We start from the raw sequence: 21891 nt of genomic DNA on the forward strand, positions 1-21891 counted from the left end.
TCCTTAAAGCTGTAAAATAATATATGGACCCTGAGAAAAACTTGCAACTACACGAGGGAGCCCTGCAGGATTCTTCCCTAAAGGGCAGGTTTGTGCCCAGTGTAGCTTGGGGCTCTCCCCAACAAAGGTTCTCCTCTGCTCTCTCCCAGCCACAAAAAAACAGCTGCTCTATTTTGTCCTTGTTTTGGCCACTCTTTTTTCCCTTAGAAATGTCAGTTCTGGCTGTGGTTTGCCACTGCAAGCCATCCTGATATGCTTTTAATGGATAGAGACAAATTTATTTGAAGATTTTGATTACTCTTGCTGTTTAATAATTAATTCAGAACAGGACCATGAGATATTTCTATTGAGTTCATATTGCTTTTAACAAAACTGAAGGATGCTTTTAACAAAACTGTAACTCAATTAACCCCTGTAAAAGGAAGCTATGCCTCTTAATTGCCATCAAATATTTATTTCATTTTTTAAACACTGAATCAGCTCTATGTCTATCCTTTCTAAACTTAATTAATCCTTGTGTTAGTGGATCATAAGACATTATTTAACATCTGCAGAGGTATTTTTCCTAGAAGTGAGATCATTCCCAGTTAGACATGTGCCTCTTGCCACTATAGGCACTTGTAAAGGTTTCTAAGGTGTGATGAACTAACTGAATGATCTAAAAAATAAATCAGTTCTGTGGGATTTCTTCCCAAGATAAAGCAGGATTGACAGAAACTGTCATCTTTTCATCATTAAACCAGAATTGCATCCAAACAAAAAAAAAAAAAAGCATTTTATAGCTTAGCTATCTACAGAATAATAATAAAAACCCCTAAAATGCCACAGAACAGCCCAATGCACCTTCCAGAAATGTTCATTCCAGGTATGAGGAGAAACAAAAACCCGGCCCCCTTACCATGGAAAACAGATCTCTACCTTTGAAATACAAAGCCACCAGGCTGAGATAAATTTTATGGCTGGATGAGCACAGTAGCTGGATGGCAAAGGTAGCATTTGGCACGAGAACAGCTGTCAACATCTGTCCCCCTTGGGGTGCCAGATGGCGAGGAGCAGACGCCAGCGCTGTCACCGGCTGACCTGGCAGTGCTGCTGTTTACACAACCCCTCCGAGCTACTGCCACAACCTGTGGAGCTGGTTCTAGCAGGAGTGGAAAATCTGTGGAGAGCAAGGAAATGCTGAAAAGCCAGACAAGCTGGAGCAATATCACTGTCAGTGAAATCATTTGCAGCAGCTCAGTTTCATCCACGCTCAGCCCTGAGTGTACGGGTTGATGGAGACAGGGCTTGGAAAAAGGGGTCCAGAGGAAACTTGTTGTCTTCTGAAGCATCCTTAGGGACAAAAAGGAGAGGCCAGGATTGCCTTCATGTCCCATGGCAAGTCCTGGTTGTGCCCCAGGCACAGGGGCTGCTGTCCCCATGTAAAATCCTGTTCCCCACCTCAGCAGGGCTGTTCTGGCTCCAGGTTTGCCCCCATCAGTGATAAATCCAGGCTGGATTCTGGAAAGGAGCTGTTGGCAGGAGGGGATTTTATACATCCATTTCCATAAGAACATATTAAGAGAGCCTCATTCTTACACTGACTTTCAAAAATATAAATACAAGACAGAATGTAATACGAAAGTTTTTAAATTGGTAAGACCCAATTTGGGTAGCTTTTGATGACAAAATATTCACAATTGGTTTACAAGCAGTGACCCATTGTGTAATCTGCACCATGTGCAAAAGCTGTGGCCTCCCACACTAAAAATCAGAGCAGTTGGAAGTCACAAACACTGAAATTTGATCAAGTATGGGATCAAATTTTGTTTTAATTCCAATGGTCGATTTTAATCTTTCCTCCAATGTAAATAAAAATAAAAAACTTTGCTGAGGGCAGCAGAGTTTTTGGGATGGCACAAAGGGAGGTATAAAAAGAAAATCATGCTGGGAATTCCTGGGAGCTCTTCAGAAACCATGAGGTAGGAAAAATGGGGATTTCACCCAAGAAACAGGAATTATTAGGGCTGAAGGGAGCTCAGTTTTTCTGCTCAAAAACCAACCTAAGAGATTACAAAATAATTTCTGTGAAGGAGATGTAGGACAGCACTCAAGGAACAACCTGGGGACACCAACAGGCTAAAAAGTCATTTGGGAGTGTCTCCAGAGCCTCATATTTTCACATATTTCCTAAATCTAAACATTCAAAAATTTTTGCATTCCTTCTAGATACTCTGAAATATTTATGTAACAAATATTATGCATTATATTATATTTTGTTATTATATTATTATATAACAAATCTAATATATAACAAATATTTATGTTTTCATTTTTAAATGTAGGCACAGAGTTGGGTTTTGGGGTTTGTTTTTTTTTTTTGCTATCTGCTTCAAGTTGTGTAATGTAATATGGTGGATTTTACAGAGATATCCTTATCTCTTAAATAAATCTTTATTAATAGCTTACTTTATTTTATAAGATTAAAAGTTACAATGCTAGCTGCTAGCCAGAGCCTCCATACATTCCAGCTCTTGAACATTTTTTTTATGGCTGTGTGGGTGACACAATCACATGCTGGGGGATGAGCCAAGGTGTTTTCTCTGGAGCTCGTGCCAGTTTTGGGCTCGAACGCCACCTCTGTGCCAGCTCAGAGCTCCAGGTGATACCTGAACTGGCACAGCCAGGGCAAGAGTGGGCTGGGAAAAATGTTAACCCCATGTGAAATTACCAGCTGAGCTTGTGCTGGTGCTGGTGCTGGTGCTGGTGCTGGTGCTGTCCTTTGTGTCACAGACCTGTGGCAGTTTTTACCTTGCACTGAGAGTCCCTGTAATTCCTCCTCTGATGTAAAGCACCACATTTTAGACACTGCTGCTTGGATCCCCACCTGCAGAGCTGTTCCACCTGTGAAAAACCCTGGTCCAGGACACCTGTGTGGGCATCCCCTTGGAGCACATCCATAGCTGGGAACCAGAGAGGGGTTGAGGGCTGGTGGCACCTGCAGTGGGACTGTCACCACCTGGGACACTGCTTTGAGCAGCTGGAGAAACCCAGAGTGCCATCACCAAGGGATTCCCCAGCTTGGGAAATAATCAGCTAAGTCAGAAGGGTGTGCCAAGAGCAGGGCATTGCCACATCCTTTGGGATCTTGCTATAACTGAATAAAATTTACTTTGCTTTCACTCTGCCGTGGTTTAACCCCAGCCACCAACCCCACTCAGCTCACCCCCCACCAGAGAGACAGGGGAGAGAATCCAAAGGGTGAAAGCATCTCTGTTGAATTATTTAGTGCAGGACTTTGGGCTCCATCTGTTCTGCTGGCTGCTCAGGACAGGAGAGGCTGGAGGGAGCTCCTGTGCCCCAAAGCCAGCTCAGGTCAGGTCACTGCTGCCCTGCAACTGCTTCTTGGGAGCCTCCTCTTCCCCTGCTTCAGGTTGTTCCTGCTGTAGTAGTTCCTGTGAAATACAACTCAAATCGTGGTTTATAACAATTTAAAAGGCACAGAATCTCCAGTCCTTTGAGGACTGGGACTTGCAGCAAAGTCTAATGTTATAGCTCCCAGTAAAAGCGCAAATGAGAGCAGCTTCAACCCCCAGCTTTACTCTGCACTGTACTGGCTAATATAAATGTAAATTACCTCTGTAACATAGTGCAGAGTGAAATATTAAACAAATAAAACACACAAAACAGTGAGCCTCTGCCTCCCATCCTGCCCAATGATAGCAGCAAGGCACTGTCCTGACCTGACTGCAGCAGCCTTGTGAGCTGAAAGCCCCCCAGGCGCTTTGCATATATTTCAGTGCAGAATACGCCCTTTTCTGAAGAAGATTAAGCCCTCATCTTTTAAGCTTTGAAATGAAATGAAAGCATTTCAATCCTTTTATTGCAGGGACACTGTATTTTAAAGACAATTCATGGGGTTTTTTAATGTCAAATGGTTTTAGGTTAAAATAGACAAAAGGAGAAAAAAGGGCTTTTTTGGTTTTTTGCTAATAAACTCCTTATCTAAAAAGATGGAAACAAAATAAAAATTCACTGTTAGGCAGAAAATGAGGAATCACCATATGTATTTTAGTATAATGTTATGCATATAGGAATGAGGAAAACAACTGCAACATAAGAATATTAAACTCCTAACGAACTCAAAGTGTTTAAAATATGTCTTTCAGCAAAACAGAGTATTTAAAAGGCTGGGAAATTACTTCATCACTGTGTATCAGTGCTTATCCACACCAGGGTGCTTTTCTACTTCAATATCTAATTAATAGCAAGATCCAGTGACTGGCAGCTGAAGCTGAACGAATTCAACCTCCACGTGAGATTAAATTTCCAAGCTCTGTCAACATCATTTCATCAGAAGAAATGAAGTTTTAGCTTTAAAATGCATATTGCAAATATGATTTAAAGCAGCTTTGGAATTAAACTATCTGCTCCTACGTGCAGGGATTTTAATGCTCCTGCTCCTTTCCTGGCCGTGGGAGGCACAGAGAGGTTTTGTCTGTGTTGCCCTCGAGGTGCCCATCACATGCAGAGTTCTGCTGTAAGGTTGGTTTTGTATGGTTCTGTATGGTTTTGACTGGAGGGAAACCTTCTGCACTGCTTTAGCTGGTTACCTGCAGGGATGGAGAGGGTGTTTTTTCCCTTCATTGCTCATTAGGCTGGCTCAGGAATCAATGTCACCTTCTCAAGATTCAGGAACGTAAAGCAGGGGCTGCTCCTGAGGTGGGCAGGACAACCTCATTTCTCAGAGTCTGTCTTGCTCATGTGTTTCAGTCACAGAACTGGCTGCCCTGACATAGCAAGGGTTCTTCTTCTTCCTCAGGTCACACTGGCTGGAGCCTTGGAGAGTTTTTGGTCTCTCTCTCACTCCGTTCTGGCAAATAATTTAATTAGGTAATAAATACTACCTAATTAGCCCCATGCCACTGCAGTAAACTCAGACATTTATCCTCTGGGATGGAGTTTAATGACTGAAAAGCTTTCCTTGGTTGCTAACACTGAAGGTGTCAGCAGAGTAATGACCTTGCCTGGTCACAGGCTCTAAGAAAAGTAGTCCCATTGAGGTCAGCAACACCCCTCTTAAAATAGTGCACAGGAGGCATACTGCATGTGGATGGAATTTGCAATATTGAACCCATAAAAACAGAATATAGTGACAGCATTTTGCTCTGCACTCAGTAATTCACTGGCCAGGCTTTTTTCCTGTTTTCCACGGCAACACAACTGTTAGTTTTAACAAAACCGTTTTGTCCCAGGCCGAATTAATTTATTTAGAGCAATGAAGTGAGGTTTTGTTCATAGCTCTTTATTTCTGCATATCTATAAAGTTGCTGAACTTCCTCTGCTGGGTAAAATCATCCATCATGAAAATACAATTAGAAAATTGTATTTTGGAATTTTTGGATATTTCTGCTTCTTTGCCAAGACATGCAAGCCGTGTATTTATATTTACAAGATATGTATGTGATTTGCATATTTATATTTGTATGTTTGCATTTATACAGATAGATACACACCACTCCTCTAATGCTACTGTTCCACTGAGAGCTTCTTGTGAAATAAACACTTGTTCTTAAGGGTGTGTATTGCTGCAGGTCACTCACCAAATGCTATTTATTATAGTCTGTATTCTGAGTAACTGAAATCCCAGAAGGAACTGATGTCCAAACCCTCAGACCTGTTTCAGTGATGAGAATCACAAGCAGGTTCTGAGTGAAGGACTGGCACAGCAGGAGCCTGCCAGCATTTTTTGCCAGACATGAAGAGTGTTGTGGGGATACCTGCCAGCGTTTGAAAACCGTGAATGGGGACAACTGGAGAGGAAATCAGTGTCTGTCTCATAATTCTGCTGGAATATGCTGGGCTCTGAACCCATTTCTACACTGAAGTCAGTGGCATTTCATGGAGAATAAGCCAGTGCAGATTTTGTGCTTGAATATTTTTAGACACAGCAGGATAGGTAAAATATAGATTCTGTCCTTTGTAATCTTCAATTAATTGTAATTAATCAATTAACAATCAATTGTAATTGAAGTACTACTTTGTACTGCAGAATAGGAAAGTCTCTGAGTCACCCAGCCAGGTCACACCCAAAGTTTACCTGTTTGTCATCACAATCACTTTCAACTGCTGCATTTGCACATTCCACAGAGAGGAATACTGAAAATACTAAGTTGTTTTGGAGTCAGGGAGCTCAGGTGAGCTTTAGGTCTCTGTACCACTACAATTCATAGCACTAGAACTATGAGAAGCTTCCTACTGAAAGCAAGTTTTGCTTTAAGTTGGGGCATTAGAGATAACTGCATTTATGTCTTGGACGTCAAAGATTCACAACTCTTCCTCATTTGGTTCTCCACGTGTGAATTTCATGAAAATACTTTTGTGAACAGTACAAATGACAGAATAAATATATATGAAAGTGTTTGTGTCTCAGTTTAAGTAAAGATAGTTCCTTATATCCTGATTATCTCCTCATTAAATTGTGAGAATCAGGCCATCCTAAAAGCAAAGTTGCAGTAGTGTTCCATGATAAAAACTACAGAAAAGTACCATATGAGGTTTGCTACCAAATTCCAATAAAATATACTCCTTCTTTTAAATGTAATCATCTTTTCAGCCTTTCCTGAGTCTTACTGTCAGAATATATGGTTATTCAAACCTTGTGTGGGAGGCTGGAGAAAATATTTGCAAGTTAAGGCATATCAGACTGTAGGCTGCTGTAGTTTTCACGTGTTGTGGAATAGCTTTTGGTTGCATGGCTATTTGAGTGCAAAAACTTGTAATTTTGTAATTGTAATTTTGTAAAAGGCTCTTCCATGTGCAGTGGGATGGCAGGACATCCCTGCAGTCATTTAATAGCTGCCCCAATCCCGATAGTTCTGTCAGGATGAGAAATGTCAGTCTGGAGCTTTAGTGGGGGAGAGACGTGGTGCCGCCCACTGTTAATTGGCTTGCATTAGCCCTGTTAAGTGAAAAATTACCAAAAAAATTGTATGAATAATTGTGAATGAAGGCCAAACTGAAAAGCTTCTGGCTCGTGCAGCTGCAGAGTGTGTGACCTCTCCGGGGTTTGATAGGGAAAAAGTTGCCATGGGAATGGTGCGGCATTGTTTGCGGCTGACTTCAGCTTTTATTGTTGTGCTCTGATTACAGCTTTTGTTTCACTGTGAAGTATGGTTGTTACACGCCAGCTTGAAACAAAGATGCATTTACAGGCAGCGGCAGAGTTCAAATGATTTCCATAATTAGAGATATCACTGCTTTAAGCAAGGAAAAAATAAATTCTGTGTTGCTATTTCAGAAAACATGAAGTTTTTCAGTATAAATTTAATATCTGCTTAGAAAAGAAAGAACTTCCTGGTAAAACTGGTTAAACGTCATTACGGGAAATTGCCATTTGCTGCTAGGACCGATGGCAAAAGGCTGTGAAGCATCACCTGAGCCTCCAGGTGAGGGTAGTTCAGCTGTGGGATACACAGACTTCGAGTTTTTTGCCACGTTAGCAAAGTATACAGAGACATATATCAACATCTTGATGTACTACATCCTTACAGCTTGTTAGCTCCAGGATGTCCTTGAGTAAGGGAAGCCAACTGTGCTATGTGTCCTAAGGGCACTGCTGACTCATATTCCATTTGCCATCAGCCAGGACCCCCTGTCCCTTCCCAGGGCATTGCTCATTCCAGAATCTGTCCATACATCCACGGGCTGATCTACCCCAGCTGCAGGATCTGTTAAACATCGTGTGGCTGGTGAATGCCAGTTCACAGAATCAGAGATCACAAAACCATTTGGGTTGGAGGGGATTCAAAGCTCATCCAGACCAACCCCTGCCATGGGCAGGGACACCCTCCACTGTCCCAGCTTCCTCCAAGCCCCATCCAGCCTGGCCTTGGGCACTTCCAGGGAGCCAGGAGCAGCCACAGCTTCTCTAGGCCAGGGCCTCCCCACCCTCACAGGGAAAAATGTCTTTATGATATGTAACAATTCATTCCCTGCCGTGGCCTCCGCACTAAATACGAGATCAAAGTCCCAGTAATTGGACTACAATTCCCACAATGCCCCGCGCCCATGCGCTGTACTACATGTCCCAGCAGGCCGCGGGGCGGCGCGGGCGGTGGCGCGGCGGCGCATGCGCGGTGCGGGTGCCAGCGGTGCGGACGGAGGCGGCGGGAGCAGCCCGTTCCCGGTGCGGGCGCGGGGCCGGGAGCGGGCCCGGGGAGCGCCCGGCGAGCGCCCGGCTCTCCTCACGGGGCTCCCGCACTGCCACCACTCCAGTAAGTGCCTCGGCCCGGGGCGGGGCTCGGCCCGCCTTGGCTGATGCCCTTCCTTCCGCGCCTGCCCGGTGTGTGACCGCGCAGGGCACTGTCCTGCTCCCTCTCCCTCCTTTTTTCCTTTCCGTTTTCCCTGGAAGGCGCTCGGCGGCGCGGGGGGCTCTGCCCGCGGGGCCAGCGCGGTGTGGGGTGCCCCGGTGGCGCAGGCAGGGCGCTGTCACAGCCCCAGAGGTAAGAGAAGAGGTGATCTCATTGCTCGTCACGCTCCGCTCTCCCCGCGCCGTGCCGGTGTGGGAGCACGCCGGGAGGGAGCGGTGCTGCCTGGGCACAGCCCGCGGGGATGGTGCCCGCCCGGCTCCGGGCTCCCCCAGCAGCCTCCCTCGCCTCTGGGGTCCCGGGGAGAGCTCGGTGGGGCTGGGACAGCCAGAGTTTGTTTTTAGCTTTGGAAGGCACAAGTTTTGCAGAGGGATGTATGGGGAGGCTGTTGGCACGCTCTGAGCCGTGTTCTGGGTTAGCTGTAACCGGGGCTGGTTATTTACTGAACCAAAGGGTCTTTGAATGGATAACTTGACTATAAATGAATGTTAAACTGTAACCGCTTAGTTATATGCGCAGTTTTTATCACCTGTAAAATTCCAGATGGGCGTCTGACATGCTGCTAAACTTAACACAGACTTAAATTCTGTATGTGTTGTGCAGCTCCCTTGGGAGGAACTAATGCATGACCTTCATAAAAGGCATTATGTTGTTGCCTTAAATGTTTGCAAAGTAACATCAAGAGGACAGCAATTTTCTCTTTGGCAGGCTGCTGCTTTGAGGCCTTCTGTAAGAAAAATGCCTAATTTTCGCTAAGCAGTGTATCATGTTTATAATCAAGCAGAATAAAGAGTCTTCAGGTGGGGAAATATTATTACTTTGTTACTCTGAGCACCTGAATTAGGCATCAGCAGAGTGGTGTTACCTGAGTAAAGCTGAGATGCAGAATATTTTAAAATATTTTTTTAGATTCTTAAGAGCTACATCTCTCCATGCTTCACCTTCTTCTCAAAGCAGAGTACTTTTAAAGAGACTGTTAGGCATAGAGCAAGCTGAACAGCATCAACTTCTTTGATGCCTTCTGACAAATTCCTTGCTTTTCTGACAGAGGCTGTAATGTCTCTAAATTTTCTCTTCTCCTTACCCAATCCCATACGTGACCCTGCAGGACAAAGCCATATTTGATTGTGCAGTTTTGGGGCCTATGATGTGTGAGGAGCAGCTTCTCACTGTTGAATCAAATCAACAGGATTTGTTGGATTTTGTGTCTTGTTTTTGGGGTGTTTTTTTTGTTGTTTTTGTTGTTTTTTTGTTTTTGTTTTTTTTTTGTATTTGGACTGCCTTCATTTTGATGAAACAAACACACTCTTAACTGAGCTGCAATTGTGTGTGGTAACTCTGGTTGCTCTCTCGTGAGTTACTCTGTCTTATGGAACAGTGAACTTGATTTTAGGTCCATTCAGTTTTGTTTCCTCCTACTTGCTATTTTTAGTTAGGAGAGTCACACCAGTAACAATACATGAAACTGTCAGGTTTGTGAAGCACAGAAGTGTAGAAGTGCAGTTTTCCCGTTTGTCACGTGAGGAAGTGTTAAAAGTGGGCTGAAATCTCTTTGTTGTAGACAGAGATGCTGGGCCTGGCTGATATTTGGAGGAGAGTCTTTCAATTCAGGGATAGATAAGCACTGATGCTGAAAGTGGTAATTCAAGAAATAATACATGGGGGTTTTATGTGTCCTGGATATCACTACACTGCTGGAGTCAGCTTTGCATAAAATATAAACCTTTGTGTGACTCGTTGAGTTCTATTTGTGATTTGATTTTGCGAGTGTAGAAGATTTAATTCCAAGTTCATAAATCCTAAAGACATCTATTTTTTTAGCTGTTTCTCTGCATTTAAACTACATTTGACCTCATGTTCGTTGCACAGCTCTGCATTTTAAGGGTGAAATTAAAAAAAAATTAAATGCACAGTGGGTCACTGGCAGGTGTAAGGCAGTGCTGAGATGTTTCAGAGGAGCAGATGCTTTCACACAATTTAGAGAGTAGGCAAAGAAGAATTATTGTGTAAAGAAAATAGGCAGCCTCTTCATGCTTTCCCTCCTCCTCTCCTCCTGTATTTATTTTTCCTCAGGAGTAGTGGCTGAGTGACAGAAGACAGACACACACATGGGGAATACAGAAGGCATGTGCATGAGGAAGAGACCTGAATGCAGGAAAAGGCCTTGCTTTTCCCAGGTAGCTGGGGGCTTGTTTCAGAAGGCAGCAGAGCTATCTCAGCTCAAATAAAGGCTGACTGCTTGTCAGAGAGTTGGTGTAGAAGAGAGGAAGTGCAGAAGTCAGATTTTATTGACTGTAACAGATTAGAAAGAACTTGAGGACATTACTGAAATGAGAACAGATCTCTGCTTGTAACACAGTCTCCAGTGCAGTGTTGGATGTAGCCCAAACTGCCAGGCCTGCAAAATTCTTAATCTATTTTAGTAGATTTAGAATTCCATCAATGTCTTTATTACTGACTGTTCCTGGTTATTTAAGCTGACAGTTATCATAGTAAATGCAGTTCCTCCAAAGTGCAGCAAACCAGCAGTGTTGGGGAACAAGTACATGTTCTAATATTTTCCTTGCATGTTCTGCTGTGCTTTTGGATGTATCCAGCTCTACATCAGTGTTTAGACAAACAATAGCTTGTGATATGAGAGCATGTATCTGTCTTGCAAGATGGGTTTTGGCAGTTTGTTTTGTTTTTTTTTTCACCGATAATTATAAACAATAGGAACAATCTTAGAAAATTATTACTGGGGTTTGGAGCCAAGTGAAGCTTTGTGCAGCTTTGTATAATTGCATGAAAATACAGGATAGTAAGTTATTTCAGTGCCAAATTTAGGTAACTGGCTTTAGCATAACAAATTTTTACAGTGTGGAACAAGTGCTTAAGAAGTCACCAGTAAATTATATAAAGAAACACAACTGTCAGTGCATGTATTCTCTTGGTTTTGGAACTAAATGCAATGAGATGTAGCTAAAAGCATTGCTGTCAATGATTTATAAAATTATATAAGAAACCTAAATATCATAATCCTAGTGAGCTTATTTATCATCTGAAAATAATGTAGCTGCTTTTTAAAAGTTGCCTGCTGAAGAGGTCTGAGTGATAAGAATGGTTCAGGTTTTGAAGTTATACTTCAATGCAGAGACTCACTGAAATGAATTGGAACGAGGGATATTGCTGAGCTGCTTCAAATTCTTTTCTGCTCTTACACCGATCTTTCAAATTAGGACATTGAAAATATATAGGTCTAAGGTCATCTTGATACATGCTGTACCCTAACTGTGAGAAATATTTAGATACGTGTTGGTATAGGGCTCAATTCTATAAATAACACTTTCCTCTCAGTGCTAGGTAAAGCAGCAGGGTTTTGTTGCTGTTGAGGAAGGAAGCTGGTTCATTGTCTCAGCACTAAGCAGCATTTTCTCCCTCCAGGGACTTGCAGAAGCATCTAGAATGTGTAGGTGTTTCTTTAATCTTGGAGAAGGAACTTATTAAGCTTTCTGATGCAGAACTGTATGAGCCACTTACTCTTAACAGATGTTATCTGCACAAGTAGGGAGTTGTAGGTCTGGTAGACATTTGTGGCATTCAACAGTTTAAACAGTTTTCAGGTTTGAACATATGCCTTTGCCTTAAAATCTGAATAGTTTCAGGTATTTTATGTAGAAGAAAGGTGGTTCAATAGTGAGGTTGCTGCTCTAGGACTTGGGAAACAGGTTCAGCTCACTGTGTTGCCAAAAAGCTTCCTGTGTGGCCTGGGACAAGCTGCATCTGTGTCCCTCCATTCTTGTAGTGGGAGTGCTGAGCAGCAGCAGCTCTGCATCACAGGAGTGTTCAGGGTATGTCAGGTTGGATGTGGCCAGGGGAGGTGCTGATGTGGGGCACAGAGCTCCCTAGTGCTGGGAGGGAGAGGCTGAAGACACTGCCTAAGTTAAAAAACTAGGGGTAAGCTCCAGGCAGGAGGAGGAAAACCAGAAAAATACAGTGGGAAAAAAAGGTTTTGACTGGAAATCTCTAGTGTCAGAGAAAGCAAGTCCTTAAAACTTTAAGGAGCACTGCATGGCCTTGTTCAACAGAATTTTAAAACAATGCTTAAAATACCCACACAAACATGTAAATCTTTTATGTTATGGTTCTGCCACACTGGGGACAGTAGCAAAGCTCTCTGTTCCTTTGTTGGCTGTTCTCTTCTTTGGAAGATGCTTTTAATTCTAGCTAGCCATTGCATCCAGATGTTTTAGATACCAATTTAGCTCATTTGTTTTGCTTGCATCGTAAGCAGAATCTCTTAAATTTGGCCTGATTTACTGACTTTTCATGTGAAAGAGGTTGAGCTTTTCTACTTCACCACTCACCCAAAGAGAAAAAGAATTTGCAGCCACCTCTAATGAGCAGTGTCTTTGGTAACGTTATAGAGTTAAAAGTGTTTTGGATTTAAAAATCTTTCTGGTAAAAATAGGGCACTGTCATTGCTATAAATTGGAAATGTAGACTAGACAGCAATTATCAAGCTTTGCAAACATGTTTTCGTTGTTGAGAGTCAGCACTCCCAGGAAGAGTCTCTGTATACTGACAGATAGGTGATAAATTAATTCATTTAATATGTAATTGTTTTGATGTGTATGTTCTCCCTGGGTGCTTTGGTACCCAGCACATTTACATCCCATGTCCAAGAAAATGTGTTGGAACTTGTTCAGACTAGTGACTTAATTAAGTGTTCTTCTGTTAAGCACTAAAACAGTTACATGCCAGGTTTGTTGTAAGAGTGAGCAGTCCTCTTAAAACTGCACTTCAAAAGATGTTGTTCAATATGTTGGTTAACTCTTTAGGGAGACTGAGAATGACAAGTGGGAACTTAGGCTGGGCTAATAATTCAGCTGGCAAGTTATTCCTATATCTGGTAGACTATGCCTGTGTGTGCAGCAGTGCTGGAAGGTTGGGTAAATTAAAGAATGTTAAAAGTGTGTCTGCTGATTCAGGGCTTCAGGGTTTGGTTATCTTGAATTTTTTATCATTAATCTTTTTCTTTTGTTTCTCTCTTAAATCAGGTTCACTGTAGATGCTGTAGTTTATCTATACTTTGTGCTGGTGCCCTGATTTTTGGGTGGAGGAACATGATTCCTTCAGGAAGTGCTTTCTGTGGGAGGCAGCAGTACAGAGCATTAAAAACCATCCTCTTGGTACATTGAGGATTTCCAGGTGTGCTGGGTCTACACAGGACTTGAGACTTCTGGCGTGTTTCTGCCTCATTGTGTGTAGGTCAGACAGCAATCCCACGAAATGCCAGGAGCATGCCTGGTACTTTTGGGATTATTTTGTGGGTGGAGGGGCTTTATTCTCCCTACACACCACAACTGAGGTTTTGAGAAGCACCTTTGCCAGGGCAGAGCAGCAGCTGGGCAGTAACTGCTATTTGTGTCATCCCACAAATGAGGAGGAAGGTGAGGCACAGCCAGGATGGGCTATACCTGCCATGAGCACAATTCCCTGTGCTCATGGCTTGCTTCCAAGGAGGAGGGCTGCTGGAAATGGATTCTGTGAGAAGTTACAGTGAGTGAAGTGTTAGGGTGCTGTGCTGTGCTACAAAACCTGGCACTGCAGAGCAGCTTTCACTTTGTGGGGTTTACCTCTGTGTTGGGAGAGACTTCTATTAAATATGCCAGAGTGGGGTTTGATTTTCTGAATTTAAGGTGTATAAAAAAGGGAGGGGGAGGATAATGTCCTAAAAACTTTGCATTTGATGGAAGCTTATTTTTTCCCTCCCACCTTAGTGAACAGGAGCTGGCGTGTTCTGTAAATGTGCATTGGTTCTCTTAGATGAGACAGACAAAGCCCTGTTCCTCCTAAAGAGCTTTCACTACACTTGCACTTATTGAAGAGCTCTGAGATTAGTCCTAATCTCTGGCAATCCTTGTGTAGTGCTGATATAACTGGTAAGTGAGCTGGATTCTGGAGGAAATACCAAATCTTTGCAGTAGAGGGAATTTTGGCCCACATAGTGGATTATACAATGAAATAAACATGGTCTGTACTGTAAATATTAAAATAAATGAGGTGAAAATTGAACAGCAATGATTTTTTTCCTTTATGAAGTTTTAATGTAGGTGCACCATTGCATTTTTCTTTATTCTGTATTGAATTTGCTAAATTACATCTACAAAATCAAAATTGATAATCAGTTACTGGCTTTGTGTACTTTGATTTCATTAAATCTTTTTATATCTGTAAAAGGGGTAAAATCAAATATTCATCTGATAATATTCTTTTAATTACTTGATATTGAAATGAACTGAAAAATCAGTTACTTACAGCCCTTTCTTTAACAACATAAGAATATTCTCTGAAAACTGAAGATACTGCTAATTTCCTAAGCAGCTGGCCTTTCCATTTCTTACGTACTTCCCAGGAAGGTCTGTGTTTATTTGTACTGCTGAGTTTTTACCCAGGGTTCAGAGTGAAAATCAGCAAGACTGGCCCAAAAATGGCAAACTTCATTATTCAACCAGCCTCACCTTCTCTTTGTATTTGGACTTCCTAAAGTCAAATAAGCTTCACCAGGATTTGTAGTTTGATTCAGATGGGGATTTGAAATAGCTGGGAGAGTATGGAATTCAAGTGCTTGGAGTGGTTGGCCTGGATGAAACAGTTATTAGGTTATTGTTGAAATTAAACAGGTTTTTTTCTAATGACTAATTGGTAATAATAAGTAATTCTAATAAATAATGTGGTTATTTCCTGCTTAATTTTTAATTTGTTTTGGTTGTCATGAATGGACACTTTCTATAGACTAAGCATGTAAGCATCTTTAAGAACAATGACCTATTTGTCATATTTGGAGTTTCGTAGGTGGCACTTATTTAAAATTTTGAAAAGGCTGATTAAAAAAATTAAATAATTGTAAATATGAATCAACTCTGAATTTGCATTTTTAGGGACTTTAACTAGTATGTAACTGAAATTAATAAGCATTTAAAAAAACTTGGTTTGAGGCTTGTGTGAGATATATGTCAAAGTAAATTAGAGTAACTGTATTTTGTTTTCTTTTATTATATTTATCTCTGGTTATATCTCATTTTAAGTAACTACATTATCTAGAGGCTTAATATAAAGTGATGAAAATTGCATCTAACTATTGTAAAGATTTGGTGTTATTGAACATATCCTATCACTGTCTCTTAGCTTTGTTATTTTACTTCATTGCCTTGTAAGCTGGTCATCACTCATAAGTTATTAATGGATTAATTTCAGGAGTGTTTTTTTATAATGGCCTCATTGCACAGGATGCTTCCTTTTATTTGTGTTAGTGCATTTAGAGGGACAGTTAAAATAATTGTTTTAGCTGGGCAAAAGCCATTAATAGGTGAGGTTGTTGTTTTTTGGGATTTTTTGTTCTGATTTAAAAGATCAGTGATAGAGAGGAGTTTTACATCCTGTGCAATGCATTTCCTCATTCCATCATATCCCAAAGCCTTTGGTTGCTATTGCAAGTATCTTAAAATGGAGGAAAACAGTTCAGTTAAGAACAGGAAACATCACTTAGACAAATTTCTGCAGTAGTTTTTGAGGAAGTGCTGCTCTGTTCCATGGTGGAACTTGTAGATCAGTATTTGAAATAGGCTGGGGAATGATGGATTCAGGTAACTTCAGAACATTTTCTGTGGAACTCCAAATTTCACTTAGAACATACTGATTTTATTTTTTTTTTTCTGAAGTGAAAGTAACATCACAGGATAATATTGAATAAAATTACTCATTTGACTTGCTGAGGTACATTGGAAAAGATGGGAGTGGTTGGCTTGTCCTGATTTAACAAGTGTTCCTGGAAAACAGCAGATCAGCATTTTGTACACAGAATCACGACTGGGTAAGACTCAAGCTCAAGATAAGGCTGCTGTTTTTCTTAGATGATTCATCAGTGCAACGATGATTTTTCTATATTGTGGTCTTCTTGGAAGCTGAATTAGGTACTGGGGGAGGGATGTATCTTCTGGCATTCCTCATGGTTATGTCAGGGATAGGAGAGGTCAGTGCCACTTGTACTAAAGGCTTTTAAATTTGAAAATTGATTTCTGCTTAGGAATGTTTTTTTCGAGGTGAATACTGGCCTTTTGCAGCTGTTTTTTCCTTCTTTTTGACTACTTTAGAAAGGGAGTCTGAATTTAGGGGGCAGTGTATCCTGGAGGCTTCCAGTTCTCATTTTTAGATGTAGTTAAAAAGTTGATCATAGTGTCATAGGCTGCTGGCAAATCAAAGTCATGTCTGTCCTATTAACAGAAGTATCCAATGTCTGCTGTGCCCTCCAGAACAAAAACAAGGCAGCGCAGGGTCTTTGCGAAATTAGAAAGCTGGGCTTGTAATTTTAAATCCATCAGTTCTGAATTATATCTTTTGTCATCAAACGTATTGCAGCTGAGTCACCTCTCCAGGTCCTGGATTAGTTGTTTGTGGGGGGTTTTTTTTATGTTTTTGGTACTTTGGAAGTTGGATGAAAGGTGAGCAGGGATTTACAGTATTGTCTCATAGCAGAAGTTATATCTCTGGTGGACTGCCTGTGCTGGAAGGTTTTCAAGGAAATAAAAAGAGGTTTGAACTACTGTCTTGGGAAGATTTATGTGACTTGTTTTCAGAGGTTTCTCTGAGCTTGTCTTAGGGTTGGAATTTCCCCCTCCCTGCTCCCTTTCCTTGTTGTGGATGTACAGAAGAAGGAAAGCTTTCATTGCCGTGCTCTTCAGGGGATAAGCAGGGACCGTCTGAACTCATCCCTTCCCCTCGGGAGGCAGTAAATGGTCACTAAAAGAGATGACCAGCTGGAGAGCAGCTGATTTACAGCAGGAAGCTGCGACTAATTGCCTAGGCAAAAGCCAGGAGCCCTCACTAATTAAGCTGTCCCTGGAACTGCAGGAAAGACTGGAGATCGCTGGGGATGCTGCTTTACCTTCCCTTTGTGGTGCTGGAGCTGCTGTAAACAGCAGAGCTTAAAAAGGGAGGTGGGGAGGAGGGATGGGCATGACTCATGGCATCATTTTATATTTATCAAGTGGAGGTGTATGAATGTTGTTCTTCATTTCATAGGGATGAGTAAGTAGGTAATGGATGTTTCTTAATCTTCTTAGCTGATAGAAAAAGAACCCCAAAGTCATCTCCTGGGGTAAGTTAAATCCAAAGTTCCAAATGTCCACATGTTAAAGAGCAGGAAGTAGAAGCGTTCCTCTAAATTAAAGAAATAAAATTAATAAAATATACCCAAACCTTGTGGAAAAGACATGTAAAATAAAGAAGTATTTTAAGTGCTGTCCTTGTATTTCTTAATCAAGCTCTCCTGTGATAGTGCAAAGTGTATTGCATGGTCATTTTATAAAGACAAAATTCCACTTGCTTTAGTCAGCTGGTGATGCGTGGTTTGTACCTACCCGTGGAAATGAAGTCAAAGGAGAGATTGGCCCATAGAAATGTTATCTGGAACCTCACTTCAGTCTTGTCTAGACTTTGTACTTGAAGATACAAAAGCTGCAGCCAATCTGTAATGGAGGTGAACTCAAGAACAGGTGCTGGTGGGAAACTAAAAATAGGAATTAATGTGGGAGAGTTTAAGCCGTATGTTATAAATGGTGAAAAGGAGACACTCGTGTGCCTCTGCAGGTCCTGCTTGTGCAGTCATGCATTTACAGTGAGACTGGGGAAGGTGATCTGGGATTTTTATTTATAGTGGTGCCCAGGAGGCCAGACAGCTCTCAGTGTGGGATATAAATGTTGGGGAATGTCGGTGTGTGTTGTACCTCAGAGGAAAAGAGCGGGGAGAGGGGAAATCTGAGAGAAGCTGGGCTGATGAGTATGGACCTCCTAAATTAGTACCCTGCTGCTGGAAAGAGGGATGTAAGGCTTCAAAAATAAGTGACACCTCCTGTTTAGATTATAACTCTACCCTCCAGGAAAGAATTTTAAGGAGCTGGCAGTTCTTTCAGAGTGTTACTATACACCACAAAATGGGTTTTCAAGAACATCTTTGTTTCTGGAGGATTGTGGCAGGAACCAGGAGGAAATGGGCCACAGGGACATTTTTCTTGAAGTAGCACTATGTCAGTGACCCACATCTCCACTGCAGGGAGGGAAGGCAAAATAAAATGAAGCTGTATTTGATGCCTTCAGCCTTTCTAAGTGCTCATAATCTTTTTATAATGCTTGATTCTGGAAGATTTAATGCACTGTTGCATGCTGCAGAAAATAACTAAGGGTGCATGTAATAATGCTGTAAAATGTACAGAGTTGGAGATTTTTGTTCCATAATTGCTTCAAATAATTTAATGAAAAATCTCATCCATGCAAGGCATGATCTGTATTCTGAAGACATTTTAAAGTTGAAGTTCTGATGAATTCTTAGGCTGCTGGTCTTCCAGCCAGATTTCTTGCTCTGAGGAATTAGAGTTCTGCAGTTCTTTGTATGAATCATGGCAATTCCATCAGTGTTTTTTTGGTCTGTCTAGAGTTGTCAGGAGGGGGATCATGGTGGTGGCTTTGTCATGTGTTCAGTCCCTTTAGTAACTGGAAGAAAGGCACAAATAGATTTTTTTTTTTTTTTTTTTTTATAATGCACATTGTAAATTGTGGTACATTAATGAAGATTGAATAGAATTGCTATTAATTTATAGGGGAATCTTGCCAAAGTGTTAAGTGTGGAAGCAGGCTTTTAAAAATGGAAAACAGTTGCATGATACTGTGTTAGATTTAAATTTATTATAAAGTCAAAGGGTTTTTTTTTGTCTCTTATTCTTTAAGATCATCAGTCTGGTAGAGGTCTGTAATCCCATGAGGACTCTTAAACTAATGTGAAGAAAACAGCAGTTTTACAATTTACATTTTTACATTAGTGTTAGTTTATGCTGTATTTTCATTAGAGGACAGAATAGATGCAAATAGTATCATTTTGTAAGCTAGAAGTTAGCTGGTAATACTTTGAAATAGAAAATATTTATCAATTTAGGTTAGGGGTTTTCTTCTTTAAGATTTTGTTTACTGACAAATAAGAAAAAGCTTCTGAGTTTTGTCTTTTGCCCTGGAAAACAAATTTCAAGTATTGGAGTAGTTCAGCTTTAGCTGATTGTGTGTTCATAATGGAGCATTATGAGCATCCTCCTTTCATTTTCCTTGAAAGGTTTTCTGAAACATAGATTCTCTTATAGGGGGAAAGTGCTTTGAAAATTCAGTTGGTTTTATTCAAGGATTGTTAATCAATCCGTATCTTGTTTCAAAAACAAGTTTTCCTTGTTTCATTTTCTTCACATCTGCAGAGAACACAGCTTTAAGTCTGCTCAGACAGGAAACCAGCCACCAATATTTGCTATTTTTTTAGGCACAGGGCTTTTCTGGGCTTCATAAACTGTTGACAGGAAGCCTAAAAGGTGTCCTGGAAATGCTGGATGATTTTCTTGAGGTACCACCTGGCACAAATTAGGGCAATGCTGATAAATACTGATAATTTTTATTTCATTTAAATGCAAACAAGGTGTGATGTCAAGTTCTGCCAGATCAGAGGTGTAATTTAAAGAAGAGCTACCCTTGAGCTTGCCCTCAGATGTGTTTGTAGGGAGATGTTGCTTCAGTGTGAAGTGATCCCAAGAGCCTCAATTGAATTACTGTTGAATGTTTGTTAAAATAATGATATTGCCCTGAGTGCTCAAGTGTTTATAACTATAACTTGGTTACAGAATTTGACTTAGATCTGTGATATTTAAATTGTGAGGAACACACCAAGAAAATTTGGATTACCTTAGTAAATTTTCTTACTTTATTGAAGGATAAACCTTTGCATATTTAAACCATTGTTGCTGGTGATAAACTTTTAAAAAACTTTTTCTCGAAGTGATTGAGTCAGAAATTTGCTTGTGTTCTAATTAGTCTTATAAAATTACAGCTATAAATACAATTATACATTTACATGTTTGTATATTGATCCCCCAAAAAATGTAGGTATCTGAGTCCCTAAAATAAACAGATTCTGTCCCCAAAACAGCACCTGAAAAACTGTCTCATGTTACTCAGTAGGTAACTACAAATAATTATCAGGTGTCTGTCTCATTGTGTGTGTATGTAAATGTATTTTAATCTAGTAACCTTAAAAAAGTATTAAAGATAAAGAATTTAAAGAAATACTAAAGTGAACTTGCATATTACACAGTTAAAACTGGAAAAGTTGGAAATTATGAAAAATGTGAAGTGCTTCAACCTTCTCTGTCTTACATTAGTATTTTTGGATCTGTACTATTTCTGAATTTTGTAGCAAAATGTGAAGACTGAATCATTTCTTTCCTGCCCTGGGAAAGATTGGCATCAACCTGATTTTTATCATTTTTAGATGAGTATGCAAATTTATCTTTGGTCTTACAAGGCTGGCTTTTAAAGTAAAATGACTGTCCTGTAAAATAAAAGGAAGCAAAACCCATGATAGTCTGCAGTAAGGCAGAGCCATAAAAGGTGAATGGTAAAATGATAATAGGTGGGCACAATGCAGCTTTTAATTTAATTTTTTAAAGCAAAACAAACTAAAAAAGCAAAAAAAGAAACAGGCCCCAAACTCACCCCAGAATAAAAGCCTGGTGCACTCAGACCTCAGTACCACGAGCAGAGGGTGCTCACATCTGTTGGTGCACATCCAGCTTCATTTTTCCTCTTTAATGTACAAGAATGAAAAGATGTCTTAGAGAAGAAGTGCTTTTTGTAGGAGAGAGGAAAAATGTGAACAATGTTTCTAAAAGCTTTTTTTATTGCACTTTGCCTAAGGAAGATATGAAAAATTGTGTTGGGCAGTTGAGCTCCTGACAGAGATTCTTTCTTGGCCACAAGAGACAATGTCAAAGGAGGAAGTGTAACCCCACTGCTGTCTCAATTTTGGGTATGTTGTGAAGGAGAACCTTGATTTTTCAGTGATCTTGTAAAAGTTAGTCTTGATGCTCATCTGCTGCTTACCACTTGTGACTTTACTCTTAGGCTTTTAGATCTGTTAAATACATGCTTCAGAAGGTCCTATCTGAAAATCCAGTGGTGGTGCTGTGGGGAGCAGCTACACTTCACTTACCCTTCCGTAGAAACTTCTTTAAACTACTGATGGAAACGGCTCCAAATGTCATGGGTAGGCACAGAGCAGTCTTGAAATTAGCAACAAGGAACTTTGCTTACCTCCTGTGCTTTTTTTGTTATGCAGTGTGATGTCCAGGGTCAGAAATGCCTTATGTGGATCGCCAGAATCGCATCTGTGGTTTCCTAGACATTGAGGAAAATGAGAATAGTGGGAAATTCCTGCGGCGGTACTTCATCCTGGACACACGAGAGGACAGCCTGGTGTGGTACATGGATAACCCACAGGTGAGGTGTTCCTGGCAGGAGTTTCCTGGTTTTTCTCAATTTTGGATCTTCTAACCAATTTGCAAAAGAAAAGTGGGGTTTAGTGTTATGGATCTGGAAACTGGGGGGAAAAAAAAGTTGACATAAGTGAAATAATTGTAAATCAGTTTAATGTAACCAGATGAGCCAAATCACACACCCCAGTGTTTAATTCACC

The 21891-nt window shown here is 40.9% G+C and overlaps 1 protein-coding gene across 10 annotated transcripts in view; it reads left to right on the top strand.

Moving 5' to 3' along the window:
- Positions 1 to 8116: 8116 nt before the first annotated feature.
- The window catches only part of PLEKHA1 (pleckstrin homology domain containing A1), a 30716-nt gene continuing 16941 nt past the window's right edge, over positions 8117 to 21891 (top strand). For 6 of the 10 annotated variants that reach the window (XR_001522546.3, XM_033515514.1, XM_015633308.1 and 3 more), the window contains exons 1-2: positions 8117 to 8255; positions 21535 to 21695. Coding sequence is in view for 7 of the 10 variants with exons in the window: in XM_033515514.1 (XP_033371405.1) it covers positions 21555 to 21695 (141 nt within the window). In the remaining 3 variants the exon portion in view is untranslated. Of the gene's footprint in view, positions 8256 to 8289; positions 8484 to 21534; positions 21696 to 21891 lie in introns of those variants that run through there. The other 4 variants (XM_015633310.2, XM_033515513.1, XM_015633306.3 and 1 more) reach the window with 3 other exon arrangements.

The sequence above is a fragment of the Parus major genome, chromosome 6, assembly GCF_001522545.3.
Source record: "Parus major isolate Abel chromosome 6, Parus_major1.1, whole genome shotgun sequence".
Lineage (NCBI taxonomy): Eukaryota > Metazoa > Chordata > Aves > Passeriformes > Paridae > Parus > Parus major.